Below are 14,152 nucleotides of genomic sequence, written 5' to 3'. Positions count from 1 at the left end.
AAGAATATACTGAATGATCCTACATAAAAGGTGTTTTTTTCTACTCTTCACACACAGTCTTCAATGAGCTTTAATTTGCTGTAGTACAAATTGTTCTCATACTGAAGATGCTATTTCAATAGAAAAGTCTTGGCAAACCTGTTAATATCTGTAAGGTAAAGGGTTTTGAGATGACCAAAGCCTTATTAATTCTGTTGCTCTAAATGTAGAAGCACTACAAGTATGTTTGCTGTTCTGTTCCTTCAGAACCAATGCTCCTTTAGAAATATTTAAACAATATCATATATATTTTGCTCCAAGAAGGGGAAAAATTATGGACCTTGCTTGTCAAAATAAGTTTTACTATGAAATATTAGTTTTAATGAAGTTCCTTTAAGTTTAATGATTCAAGGGGAAACACATCTCAGTAGTACTTTGGAAATATGTCTCTAAATACAAGGGTATGAGGTTTTCCAAAAACAAAACAAGCACATACAACTTTAACCTCTGTTTAGATCCTGAAAATTTATTTTCACGAACAACAGTAATTTAAAAATAAATCTTAGTTCTGTCCTTTCAGTAGTGTTGCTATTGCCAATGGAGGGGAATGCCTGAGGCAAAGCGATGTTTCAATCTCCATCTTTTGTCCCACCAGGTCTTTCCTTGTATTCATTATGTCACCTGTTTACACTGCATCAGATTATCAAAATCACAAAGTCTTTAAACTAACATGACAATTTTCCACAGGTCAATCTTGAGCTATGATCCATATATTTTCACAAATAAGAAAGTAAGGAAGAACCCACCTTCCAAACTAGGTTGAGTACATTTGGAATTGCTAGTATTGCTAATATTATTAAATTGTGGAATCATTTCATTGAGATACATTTTTAGGAAAAAAATTGTGTTTGAAAACTTTTTCTCCTAAGAGATTTTTATCTCCCCTGTCAAGTGGAAGATGACATTCTATGAAATAACTCATATATTTCATCATTTTTGCCAAGTAATATTAACTGTGCATCAGATACTTAGAATATCTTGAAAAGGGAGGGAGGAAAGTTGTTTCTCTAATGGACAAAATCATAGTCATGGAAATTTAAGCTTTAGTTTTAAGAATAAGTCACTTAAAGCTCAACTTTATTTTGACCAAACCTACAATGTAATTATCACCTCAAGTATGTCTGGGAAATAAAGAAGGAACTGGAACAGAAATGAAGAAAAAAAAATTGGTCAAATGAATTCAGTAGCATGGTATACACACACACAATCCAGAAAATTATATACTGTAAGTCAAGAAGTCAACTTCATGACAAATAACCTTTTAAAAATGATTCTAATCATTAGTAAAAGGTCAAAATTAAAATCTAGTCTATAGGTCATTTGTAGTAAAAAGGGGTCAAATTTGTACTACAAGGCAAATCTAAGCATTCTTCAGAAAGACTGGAGTGGTGCTTTTTGGGTGAAAATGATGATACCACTACAGGAACATTTGTTACTGAATTTTAATCCAGTACCTCATATTTATTACTTTTTAATACATCATTGAAATTTCATTTTACCAGAAGTCTAAGGAACAATGAGGTCTTTATGAGATGAATCAGGAAACTAAAAAGGGATTTCTCCATTTTTCAGTTCAACAACATATATTAAATGTCTGCTATATGCTGAACAATGAGCTATGTTTTGGGGGGTCCAAAAATGAGTAAGACAGAATTCCTCTCTTCAGTGAGCTCCAGAATTCCTAAATTTCATAAGACAATTAAAAAGTTAAACTACTTTTAGGAGGAAAATTTCTGTTCACAGTAAAAACTCAAGAAATTGTGTGCATAAACTTGGACCAGTGTGTACAGACACAAAAGGCTGAATACTACACAATAGTTATTGCTGTCTTAGATAAATGTCCTCAGGCCTCAGCTAAAAGATGCTTCTCTAAACATTTACTGCAGTTATGATTTGGTGTGTATATGCTATTATGAACAGCAAATAGATATGCATTTCTTGACATGAGTCAAGAAATACTTATTGAGAGACTATGTGTGCCAGCTCATGTTCTAGGTATTGAGGATACACTGATAAATGGAAGAGTATCTGTCTTTGTGATGTTTATATCTTTGTGAGGCAGACAGACAACAAATAGGGATAACAGGATTGAGCTGACAGTGAACATTCCAATGAAGTTGTCAATAATTGACACAGAATAATGTACTGAGAGGGAAAAAAGAGTAAGAACTATGGAAGAAATGCCCAAATAATAATTACCAAATAAAAGTTGGTGAGTTCTCACAATTACAAGGACGTATGTGCTGACAAGATAAGGAATATGTAGGCCAAGTGAATTCAGTAAATAAGTCTCAGAATACTTGAGAAACATGATATTTTGTTTTCTTCCCACAGATTTCACACAGACTGGTAAAAAAGTTTTTTTTTTACTGTTTCAATGCTCATTTCTGAGGAGGGAACAGATGGATTGGTGGTAGGGTACTCAAAAGTGTTTTTGCAAATTACCTCACAATCGAACTTCAAGTTACTTAAAATATAGAAGGTGAGACTTTAATATTCCTTGTTATACATATTTAGGTATATGTATATGTACTTATATTTGGGTGTATGTATGAGTGTGTGTATGTATGTGTATACACACACACGCAGATTTTTTAGAACAAAATTAAAGAATTACTTTTTCACTCCAAAGACTAGCACTACATTTAAAAAATCTATGATAAAAATATATATGATAATACTTTAGAAATTATGAAATAACCAGATAAGGCATTTATTTGTAATTATTATAATATAATTATAGTTATTAATAATGATATCATCTCTTGAAGACTTGGGCACATGCCTTCAAAGGATTACATATAGAATGAACCAGAACCTAGATCATCTTGCTGTTAGGTAACAATCAGGTTATTTATAATAAAGTTGTTGAAGTATGTCTCTCCCCATCACCAATCCTCTGTGAATATTGCCAGCACTGACTCTCCTTTCTATTAACAAGTACTTTAAAAAAGAAAACTTGCCTACTGAAAGTAGACATTAGGAAGACGGTTATTAAAGACATAAAAAACAAAGCAAAATAATAAAAGCCCATTATACTTAAATTTTAAAAAAGATTCAGTATTTCAGGACAACTTAATTCAGAAGGCTATAGTATAGCATGGCAAGGCTTACATAAAAAAGCACTCTTAAATGTACGATGTGGAGATGACATATTTGATCAGATTTATTTTTTCTTTGCCCCATTCCTTAGAAAAACCAACAAAATGAAACATGGGTTTGGTTTAGCTTCTTTGATACCCTGAGTCAGATACATCCATCGGAATATCAGGGAAGAGTACTGACATCATACACTTGTGAAGTTATTGCTAACACAGGGTAGAGAATGGAGACCAAGAATGATTTTATAGTTCATAAAAATGCACTGCTGAACAGGCCATTTTCTAAACCTAAAAAGACCCTGATTAGTAAGTGTAAGGAATGATTAGATTATGTTAATTAAATTTTTTGGATGGAGGTAACTGTGTTCTAGTGGAACCAGCTTATTAGAGAAGATATGCTCATAAATACCACTTATTTCCTGTTTGGTCATGATGTAAATCTTTCCTATTTATCCCAAGGCATTGAGCTCAATATGTGGCAAAATGGATAGTGAGTAACCACAACAGTAGGATTATAAAATTATTAAAACACAAAATAGAGTACCATCCCTCCCCCATGAGTACATAAACATTTTCATTCTGAGAACAAGCTCCCCAAATTCTGATTGCCTAGTGTGAAATTTCAAGAATGATAACATACAAATCAAGAGAAGATTATGGAAACTAAACGAAAGGCTCAGTTCCCTTACTAATAATAAAATATTTTATCAAGTGTTCTCAACACCTTTCTTTGCCCTTTCCTTGTATTCACATCCTTGCTTTGGAAAAACCATGCCTATACTCCAAAGTGTCAAAGAACAAGATTATTTATAAAAGCATAGTAAGTGTCTATTTGTGTGTTCAAACAGCATTTATGAAGTGGCACAACTTTGCTTAAAGTATATGGATACTAATTCTTTACAGATACACAAAGAAAGTTATATGCGGTAGAAGCTCAAAGTATACAAAAGGGATATATATTGATGGCAAACATTTATTTACAGTTTAGCAGGCACTATTCTAAGCCCTTTGTATGTACTTATTTGCTCCTTATAAAAGTCCTATGGATGGAAATGGTTATTATCTCCATTTTTTAAAAAATGAGTCAATACCTGGCATAGAGACGTTAAGATCTATATCCAAGGCCACACAGCTGGTAAATGGGAGAGCTGGGATTTGGACAGCCTGGTTTCAAAGTCCATGCTCTTAACCACTATGCTATGCTGCCTCTCCCTAACTGTTGGCACATTATATATGTAAGTAACATGCATTGTCTGCTGAAGACATGTAAAGGGGAAAATTTTAAATCTTAAATCTAATTTCTACAAATCTAGAAAAGGGAAAGGAGAAGAAGAAAAAAGAAGAAAGGATCAAACTCATAAGAACTAAAGTGGAAACATGAAGCATAATGTTGTAGACGATGAAAAAATATATAGAGATTTTCCCAGAGCTACCAAATAACCATGTACCATCTAGTCACTTGGCTGCACAATCCTGTCCAGTGATACAAGAAAGGTGACAGAAGGATACATTAACTTTGCTTACGCCTGAATTATTGAAATGGATATTCTGTCATAAATACTCAGTACTTGGAAAAGGCAGCATTTTTGGTGGGTATCTTTTTTTTCTCACCTGGGAATAAATTTGAAGACATATTTCCAATATGGACTTCTAAAATATATATATTCTTTTCTACAGTGGAGTTTTTGGGTTTTTTTTTTTTTGGCTTATATATGGATTCTGGCACATTTTTGGTAAACTTGACAAAAAGTCTATTTATTTTGACTTTTTTAAATGCTATTTTTTAAAATTAGGTATATGGTTACATGGAGCTATAGCTGCGTTCATTTTATTTTAAACTGATTGGTCTAGAAACTTCAGTGACATTATTCTCTAAGCATTAATGTGGAAAACTTACAATTCTAAATGACTTTCTAAGTATTTTGCAATTTAAGTAACACTTTACCTGTTCATATCATCAAGATGCTCTGCAGCAAAATAAAAGCTTTTGATTTTAGGATGACAGGCTTTGAATGCACTGCAAAAGGAAACAGGGTACAGTTACTTTATTTCAAATTGGGAAGTAAGTTAGAACCAAATACTTTTTATGGATAAAATTACCTCAGCATCTAACCTGAGTTCACATATATAATGCTTCTGCCATGATGACAGAAATCAGTAAAAAATTCAATTTTCTGCCCACAAAACTGCTTTCTTATTACCTCAATTTGAAAGCATTAGACAAGCAACCTATAATTTAAAAGCTAGAAATTAGAAAAAAAAAAAAAACCCTTCTCTTCTCTCCCCAAATAAAATCAACTTACTATTTCTTGCGGCATTCACTGGCTCTATCAATTTTAAATTCAGGCAGACTGATGAATCCTTCTGCTTTTTCATCCTAAAGAGGCAACACTCTTTTTAGGGTATTATATACAAAGGTTTGATGCTGATGCTACTATACAACTATGCCTTAAATATCTATACTAATAAACCTGTTCATTTAATTCCTTAAATTTAACATTTCAGAGATAAGAATTTCACTCTTAACTGTTATAGTTACATTGAAGGTGTATTTTGAACACTTAGAATATTACAAACTAAAATATATATAGAAATTTAAAAAGCCTTTTTATATTAAAAGGAAAATAGAAAACATTTTAATTCTCAAAGTGAAACATTTTGCAATTAATTTCTCATCAGAATATATATACATTTCTTATAACATAAAAGAACTTTAGTCCACATTTACAATTCACAATTTTCTATCATTTTAAATGATCAGATGTAAAATATAGAGATGTTTACTAATTCCTTTACTGCCTCCAAAAATCTCTTATCAAGCCCAAATTAAATAATTATTTTGTGTATTCAAGATCTTAAAAATGAAATAAATGAATTTAATTTTCAAATAACTGACTTCGTTTTACAGGCTATATATATAAAAGTCATTTTTCACTTGGAAAATTGAACAAAATCCATAAAATCCCTCTCTCTAATGTGAGTTGGAAAAACAAGATAGGAGAATTATCCAAAATCTTCCATTAGATACAAGTTATTCCAACTAGGCTAAGACTATTTTTGGCTAAACCCTTTAATTGTTCTTGTCCCTTTGAAGTTCATGAGCCAACTCCTTGGACTTTTACTCTCCCGAACTTTGATCTATGCTGTACCAGTTCATGGTTCCTTATATATCAAGTTCAAGTGAGATTAAATACTCATCTGCTATCTCAAAGAAAATGAATAGAAACTCTCAGTTCTATTAGAGTGTGTGTGTCGTATATATTGAAAACTTATTAAAAAATTTGATGCTAATGATAGTGACTGAAATGTGTGTTATATAAAAGAGCAATATTATAACTTTTAAAAATATTTATCAATATTTGAGTATTTTTGTTCAATCTTGGGATAAATACAATAGTATCAAATCTCTTTCTCAACTTTGATTTCTGTTATGTTACCCTTGACATCTTTAATGTTAAAATTTAAAATTCTGAACAATTTAAAATACTTTTGGGGTAGTTATGATCTCCCCATTAAACGTTCAAAGACAGAATACTGCACAGTAGACAAATCTACAAGTGATCTTAAAATAAAGAGAAACATACAGATGCTATGTTTTTTATACTACTTGATTGGCATGTAAAAAGTATCCAGCCAGCACACTGTATTAAACCATGTACATTTTTAGGAAAAAACAGGTTAACAGTAGAAATTGTTGTTTAAGAAAAACTTAAGGTGAACTGATAGATGGCTATAGCAAAGGAATCAAGGCAAATGTAGAGTCAAGGGAATATCAACAAATAAGGTATATTCTGTGTATCTTGTGATATGCGATAGGTTATATAATTACTCTGGTTATAAAATCTATATACTACAAATGAAATAGTAAATCATAAGAGCAATTTGCATGGATTACATATCTTTCCCCTGCTGCCCCTAATGGGCCAAATGAAATGAATACTTGCAGATTTTCAAAACTAGTCTGCTAGTTCATTTATTCTTTAAGAAAAACTGAACCAAATACAGGTGACATTAATTAACTTACTAAAAGACTTCCCAAGAAAAGCAAACAGAAACAAAATTAAAAACTTCGAACAAAAGCAAGACATTTAAAAATCGATACCAAATTTCCAGGTGTAATCCTTTCAGTTAAGCTATTGTTTGAATTAATTTGGTATTTTTGATTAGAGAATTTTATAATACAGAGAATTTTATTATACTTTATCTGTGTTTCAGATATGTTTCTACATTAGAATAACGGAGACAACTATCTTCCCAGAACCGAACCTCACAATGCAATCATTTTAGGAAGGCAGACTGAAAAATACTAGAAGTCTCCTGAATTAGCCTTAAGGTGATTATTATGATTTTAAAATATAAGTATAAAAATGGTGGTTCTTTCGGTTAAGATAGAAAATGGATGAGAAAACAAAATGTGCTTTGTCTTACCTCCTCATTAATATACCAATATAGGGATGCATCCTTTAGGACAAACCAGTATTTCTTCCATTTCTGTGAAAAATAACTCTTTGCATCTTTCTTTTTCCAAAGCCAGCCCTCACAGTCACCACGGCCAAGATCTTTGCAAGAAATTCGTCTTTTGCTCTTGCCAGCTATAGGACCTAAAGATAATAGTGGGTAGAAATGCTTTTTAAATTTTGTATAGGTGTGAGGGTAGACAAATAACCTAATAGATCATAAAAATAAGTCTAGGTACTAAACAACCTTTAACATTCTCATTTTCTTATTGTAACAGAATAGAAAAATATGGAAATCTTTAATACCTTTTTGCCCACATAAGTGACATATAATTTAATCACAAGTGTGCGATCCCAGTCTCAAAACCTGTTGAGACCATTTGCTGTAAAAGGTATCTTGTATTATAATCGACCTGAAGGAGAAGCTGGTCTTAGTAGCTCTTCTGCTAGGGTGTTGTGCTCTTCCAAACCGCACTGGGCTTAGGCAAGAGAGGCTGGGTGAAGTGTGCTGGTGATTATCCCAGTGCAAACTAAGCTACTAAATGCTTCGTTTTCTTTTCTTACCTTTGTTTTTCTTCTTTGATTTGTGCTGCAGAGAAGACTGCTGAAATGTCTGAAATCAAAGATAGGGAAGAATGTTATCTGACATTCAAGGTGCTATCGGAGATCCAGCGAGAGGCACAGAACTCTCAATAGCTGAACGATGACTCTGAATCCCTTTTCTAAAGACTCAAAACAAATTCTTAATCTCTCCTGAAGTAAGAGAGGATAATATCTTTGTCCTGATTTTGCAGGCAGAGAAACCAGGGCACAGAGTAGTGGTGAAAATCAAGGCTCTTATCTATGTATAGTATCACTGGGTACCTTTTTAAGGACTTTATTGTGCTTTCTCGGGCAATATCTCATTTGATTCTCCCCCAAATCTTATGAATTAATCAAGTAAACACGACTATCACTTGTTCCTTTGAAGTTCATTCTATTCCATAAACCACCATCACCTACTGATCTCCTTAGGCACTCCCCCTCAGTTGCTATCAATTTCAGCACTTGAATCAGTATTTTCTTCTCAAACCTATTGTGTCCCTACTACTGGTAACTAATCTTCATATATGTGATGTCAGTACCCTGGCTTCTCAGTCCCTCAGCTCTAATTCCTCAGCTACCCATCCCCATTACCCTATGCTTGTTATTCTTAAGCATACTCCAACGACTGCCTCCATTATCTCCATTTTACATAGTACAATACCCCCAAGCCAGCAACTTTTAGAAAATCTCCACTGAGACATTCAGTTCATTGACTTTACCACCCTTTTGTGCCGTTTTTTTTCTCTTCTTCCACTTGGTTTCCATGGGACATCATTATTATCACTCCCTTGAGCTATGCTCCCTGCCTCATACTTGCCTAGCTAAAAGACCATCCCAGTTAAACTCACCTATCAGTCTACTCCATGTTAAGGACCAGAAGAGTGTAATGTCTTAACAGAAAAATCCACAACTGCACTGACTGGGCGAGACTTTAATTTATGACTATAAATCACTGGTTCCAGACAGTCTACTAAACTAGATTATTCACTGTTCTAAATAAGGTTAATTATGTTCATATGATTAGCTAACTAACAGGGTACAGAGACAGCATGTGTAATTTTAATTCACAGATAATCCCTCAAAATGAATTTCTTTTAACAAATTCTTCTTTTTCTTTACAAAGGTATATCTGTAAGGGACAATTGGATTTTGTCTACATAAAATTCGCTGGTCTTGGTTTTATACAATCAATTTGTATTCTGTGACATACTTTTAAATTAAGTATCTTTGCTTGTAAAATAACATTCTTATACAACAATTTTCACATTCTGTACATGGTTTACAAAATTCTCATGAATATAATATTATGGATGGATATTAGCCCTAAAGAAAAGGATTAGATAATTTGCTGACATTTAGTGTAATCCAGAACTAATCACTCAATTGTCAAAGCAATATAAGTACATATGTATGTGGGAATGCGTCTGTGTATAAAACTTTGCAGGATCCATGGCTACAGAAATTCACAATCAATTTTTGAGAAAGCATAAAAGATAAAACCCATTATGCTGTGTTGATTTTCTTGAGTGAACTTTGCTTCAAAATAATAACTCAGGCTAGTGTGCTTAAGTATAGTTAATTTACATATAGTTATTTTCCCTAAATTGTTTGGCTGTAAAATTAGTGATTGGGTTTTTTTTTCCCTTTTGTGTTTCCACAAGTAATCATTATAATTTTACAGCTCATTATTTTTAAAAATGACAAAGATGGGGGTGGTTTGTTTTTAGGAAGCTACATGGATAACAGACAGCTTGAAAGAACTGTTATATAATGTACCTCCTATGCTTTTTGCACATTGTTCCTTAGAACCAGAAGGTCTACTTGAAAATCTACACAAAAATATATCTTACGCTCTCCAGGTTTTCTTTTTAACATGATTATCTTTTCTTTCCCTATAAATAGATATTCTCGTACCAACTGTGATTGCAGAATATAATCAGTATACATATTGTTGAAACCTAAGAATTCCTAGGCACAAAATACAGATGTATCCATCGTTCAAAGAAGCAAAGCTTTAGATGTCTTTTGTATATATGTTAGTATTACAATGGAATTCTCTTAAGAGAGACTTTCTTATTTTTCCAATGAAAATAACATGACATTTTCTAAAATGAAAGAGTTAACTGAATTATATGCTTTTGAAAGTTAACAGGAAAAACAATGAAACCTACACTTAAGGAAATAGGTTGCTGTGCCGAAGAGTTAATACAGCAGGCCTGAGGCTATCTTAGAAGGGGTTGCTAGCAAGGCTGGCCCTTAGCTGACATCAGGGAGCTTGGCTGGTAAATAGTTCCCTATACTGACATGAAGGTTCTCTAAGCAGTAAGACTATTTTGCCCAGCTGGGGACTAAATGCCTGCCTTCTTTTTGGGAGTCTGGAATTTAGGTAGTTGCTAGGCAGAAGATACCTTTGTAAGCAATCCAATAAAATCCTTGAGTGATGAGTCTTCAATGGGCTCCCCTGAGCAGAGACATTATACATATGTGACTGCATTTTTGCTGCTGGGGGAGAACAGTCTGTATGATCTGTCATGAGAAGGAGAGAGCACAGGAAGTCTGCATATGGATTTCTCCAGATTCCATGGGTATCATTTTTCCTTACTGATCTGGCTGTATATGTATATGCTTGCTGTGTCACTGGAGCAAATCTTACCTGTGGGTAGAACTATAGGTTGAGTCTTATGAGTCCCAGTGAATCAGTGAACATGTGGGTGATTTGGGGACCCCTGAAACAGCCTCATTCTCAAAAGATTCCTTACAAACTTATATAAGAAATTGTTCATTATTCATATACATAGATAAGCTCTTGATATTGAAGTTTTCCTCATGTCATCAAGCAAGTGTGATTAAATACCCCTGAGGTGCAAATTTATAATCCTGCACAGTCTTTTCTAGTAGAACTTATGGAATTATTCATTCTGAGTGACAGATATTAAATTGGTATCCTTTTTTCCAGTTTTTAATGGTATCATGAAATATTTAATAAGAGCAAGACATTAAGAACAGACACGACTATAATGGATAACACAGCAGATCATACAAGGTATTGTGACCAACTTAAAAAAAAAAGAGACCTGGAATCTTTGCTTTCATGATGATGAATGTTTTTCTCATGAGAGCAAAAATTTGTAATGTATTTTATTTTTGTATTTTTCTTATTAGCCTCAGATTATTCTTCTTCCAGGTTCATGCTTAAAGAAAGTATATCCTTTAGAAGTTCTTTCATAGCAGTCTATGCGTAGCAAACTCTTTTAGATTTTTATGTTTGAAAATATAAAAATCCTTCATTCTTAAATAATAGAATTTAAGAGCTGGGTATAGAATTCTGAGTTGAAAATAATTTTCCCTCCACAATTTGAATATATTACTTTATTTTCTTTTGACATCTATTGTTGCTGTTAAGACATCTACAGCTACTCTGTCATTTATTATAATTTGTTTTAGTCACTCTGTAGCTTTTAAAATACTTTCCTCTTTATCCCTGAGATTCTGCAGTTGCTCTATGATGTGTCTAGATTATAACTGATCTTAATTAATCCTATTTTGCATTCATTGTATTGTACTTGAAGACATTATTTCTTTAATTCTGAATATTCTCAGACGTTCTCTCTTCAAATGTGGTCTTCTTTACTAGTCCCTCTTTTTTTTTCTCTAGACATATGTTGGCATCTCTCAATTTAGGATCCATGTATCTTTCATATTTCTGCAGTGTGTTTTCAGTGAATTCATTCTGCTGTCTTCCAATTTCCTAATTCTTTCTCTGATTTTATCCAGTCTGAAGTTTATCCTATCTATAGAGTATTTATTTTACTGACTATACTTTACGTATCCAGGATATCTAGTTGTTATTAGCGCTTGTGAATACCCAGTGTTCTTAATCATCCTGTTATTTCAAAATCTATTTTAAAGGCTTTTGTGGATTTCCTGTAATTTCCTTTTAGTAAGGAAAGAATCCCCTTTACACAAGTCTCAGCTCTTGTCAATGGTTGTATCTTTATTTAACCTCTTTACTCATGGGTGAGAAAGCTCTTGCCTTCCCAGTTGGTTTTGCCCAGTGAATCAATCTTCAGTTTCCCGACATAGCTGTGGTCCATTTGCTCTTTGATATCCATTAGAATAGACTCCCACTCATCTCTAGCTCTTTCTCGACAATGTATATGCCTTTAGTTCCCATTTATTACTGCACAATTTTGTTCTTTCTTCTGGTCCTTGGAGACTAGATCTCATTTCAGACCATGACTATTATTTTTTTGTATTTGGGGTAGGGTGTGTGTGTGAATTTAAAGTATAAGCCCATAATGTTTAGGGACCACCAAAAGTAGATTCCTTTGGCAAACATTTGTGGAGATCAATTCTCTTAAAAAACACATTTTTCTGAATCATCATTCAATAAAATCTTTTGAATGCCCTCACTAGCACTTTCTGTTTATTCTAGTGAGCATATGTGTGAAAGTTCTAAGAATGTCTGCGAACTCAATCTAATCTTATGAATTCATATAATCAATCAGAACTTCTTGGCTGAGCTGCAGGATGCCTAACTCAACAGATTCAATGTGTACAAAACTGAGCTCATGATACCCACCACCTGTCAACCAAACCTGTGCCTCTCCTAGTCTTCTATACCTTAGTAAATGGCAATTCCATGTTCCCTCCACGGTGGCTCACATTCAGAATACTGTAGTCAACCTTAACTCTTTCTTTTCTCTTACATCCCATAGCCAAGCCACCAGCAGCTATATCAGCTCTGTCCTCAAAATACATTTACAATATGACTTCTTCTTACAATTGCTACTACTACCACCTTGACCTCAGCCACAGCAGCCCTCACGTGGATTACTGAAATGTCTCCTCACTGTTCTCCCTGCCTCTGCTCTTCTATTTTTAACACAAGAGCCAGAGTGATCCTGTTAAAATATGATTTGAGTCATGTCATTCCTCCACACAAAAACTCTCCAATGGCTTCTCATCTCACTTGGAATAAATGTCCAAATCCTTCCACTGACCTTGAAGGCCCTGAATTTCAGACCTGGCCTTGTCACCTTTGCTTCTTGCCCTGATCCTTCTTAACTTTGCTCCAGGCACATTTGCTGTTCCTAGATTATGTCAAGTAGAGTCCCTTTTAGGTCCCTTTTAGGACCTTTACCCTTGCTATTCCCTCTGTCTGAAATGTTTGCCCAGATACCCTTGTGGTTTGCTTCCTTATCTCCTTCAGATCATTACTCAAATGCTTTGTTTTTAGTAAATTCTTCCCAGGCTTCCCTATCTAAAATTGTTATTCTGATTGTCCTCAAAACTTCCTGTTTTCCTTCTCTGCTTGATTCCTCTCTCCTTAGAACTTAGCATTACCAAAAGTACTTATATTTCTTATTTCCCAGCCTTCTCTCCAAATATAAACTGCATGAAAGAAGAGGAATTCTATTTTATGCACTGTTTTATTCTTTGACTAGAACAGGGCCTACCACAGAGGAAATACTAAATAAATACTGGTTGAGTGCATGAAAGTTGAACAAACCACCAGCAAAGAGCACAGGATACTGACTGTTTTAACCTGAAGTCCTTCAGCAGGAAATAAACAAGCCAGGTGTCTTTTCTCCAGTAAGTCATGTCCAGCGTATTACTGAAAGTTCTGTTCTTTAATAGGCTATTCCTTTTGGCAGATAAGAAAAAAAATCCTTTTTATCAAACCTCCTTTAGCATTACTTGTACTGACATTGTCCTAGTGCACTTAACAGTTTAAATTTGAATTCAAGATGTGGCCAGCAAGAGTGCATTAAATCTCTGTCAAAAGATATTTATGCAAATAATTATATGATGAATTATGAATGGATGTGTTCAAATCACAATTCAATCCATAAAAATAGAATGTGCTAAAATAAAAGGCCATTATGAAAGCATTGTTGATCCTCTTAACCATGGCGATGTATGCAACAGTATTCTGTTTGGCTATAAAAGATCCTTTTTTCAGACATT

At 33.6% G+C, this 14,152-nt stretch overlaps 1 protein-coding gene across 1 annotated transcript in view; it reads right to left on the bottom strand.

Moving 5' to 3' along the window:
• Nucleotides 1–14,152, bottom strand: part of CNKSR2 (connector enhancer of kinase suppressor of Ras 2) — a 239,101-nt gene that overhangs the window by 47,811 nt on the left and 177,138 nt on the right. The window contains exons 14-17 of the mRNA XM_006212994.4: nt 8,162–8,210; nt 7,569–7,741; nt 5,444–5,517; nt 5,086–5,157 (exon numbers count right to left, since the gene is read on the bottom strand). Coding sequence (XP_006213056.1) covers nt 5,086–5,157; nt 5,444–5,517; nt 7,569–7,741; nt 8,162–8,210 — 368 coding nt within the window. The remainder of the gene's footprint in view (nt 1–5,085; nt 5,158–5,443; nt 5,518–7,568; nt 7,742–8,161; nt 8,211–14,152) is intronic.

The sequence above is a fragment of the Vicugna pacos genome, chromosome X (genome assembly GCF_048564905.1).
Source record: "Vicugna pacos chromosome X, VicPac4, whole genome shotgun sequence".
Lineage (NCBI taxonomy): Eukaryota > Metazoa > Chordata > Mammalia > Artiodactyla > Camelidae > Vicugna > Vicugna pacos.
This window is presented reverse-complemented; position numbering and strand designations above follow the sequence as displayed.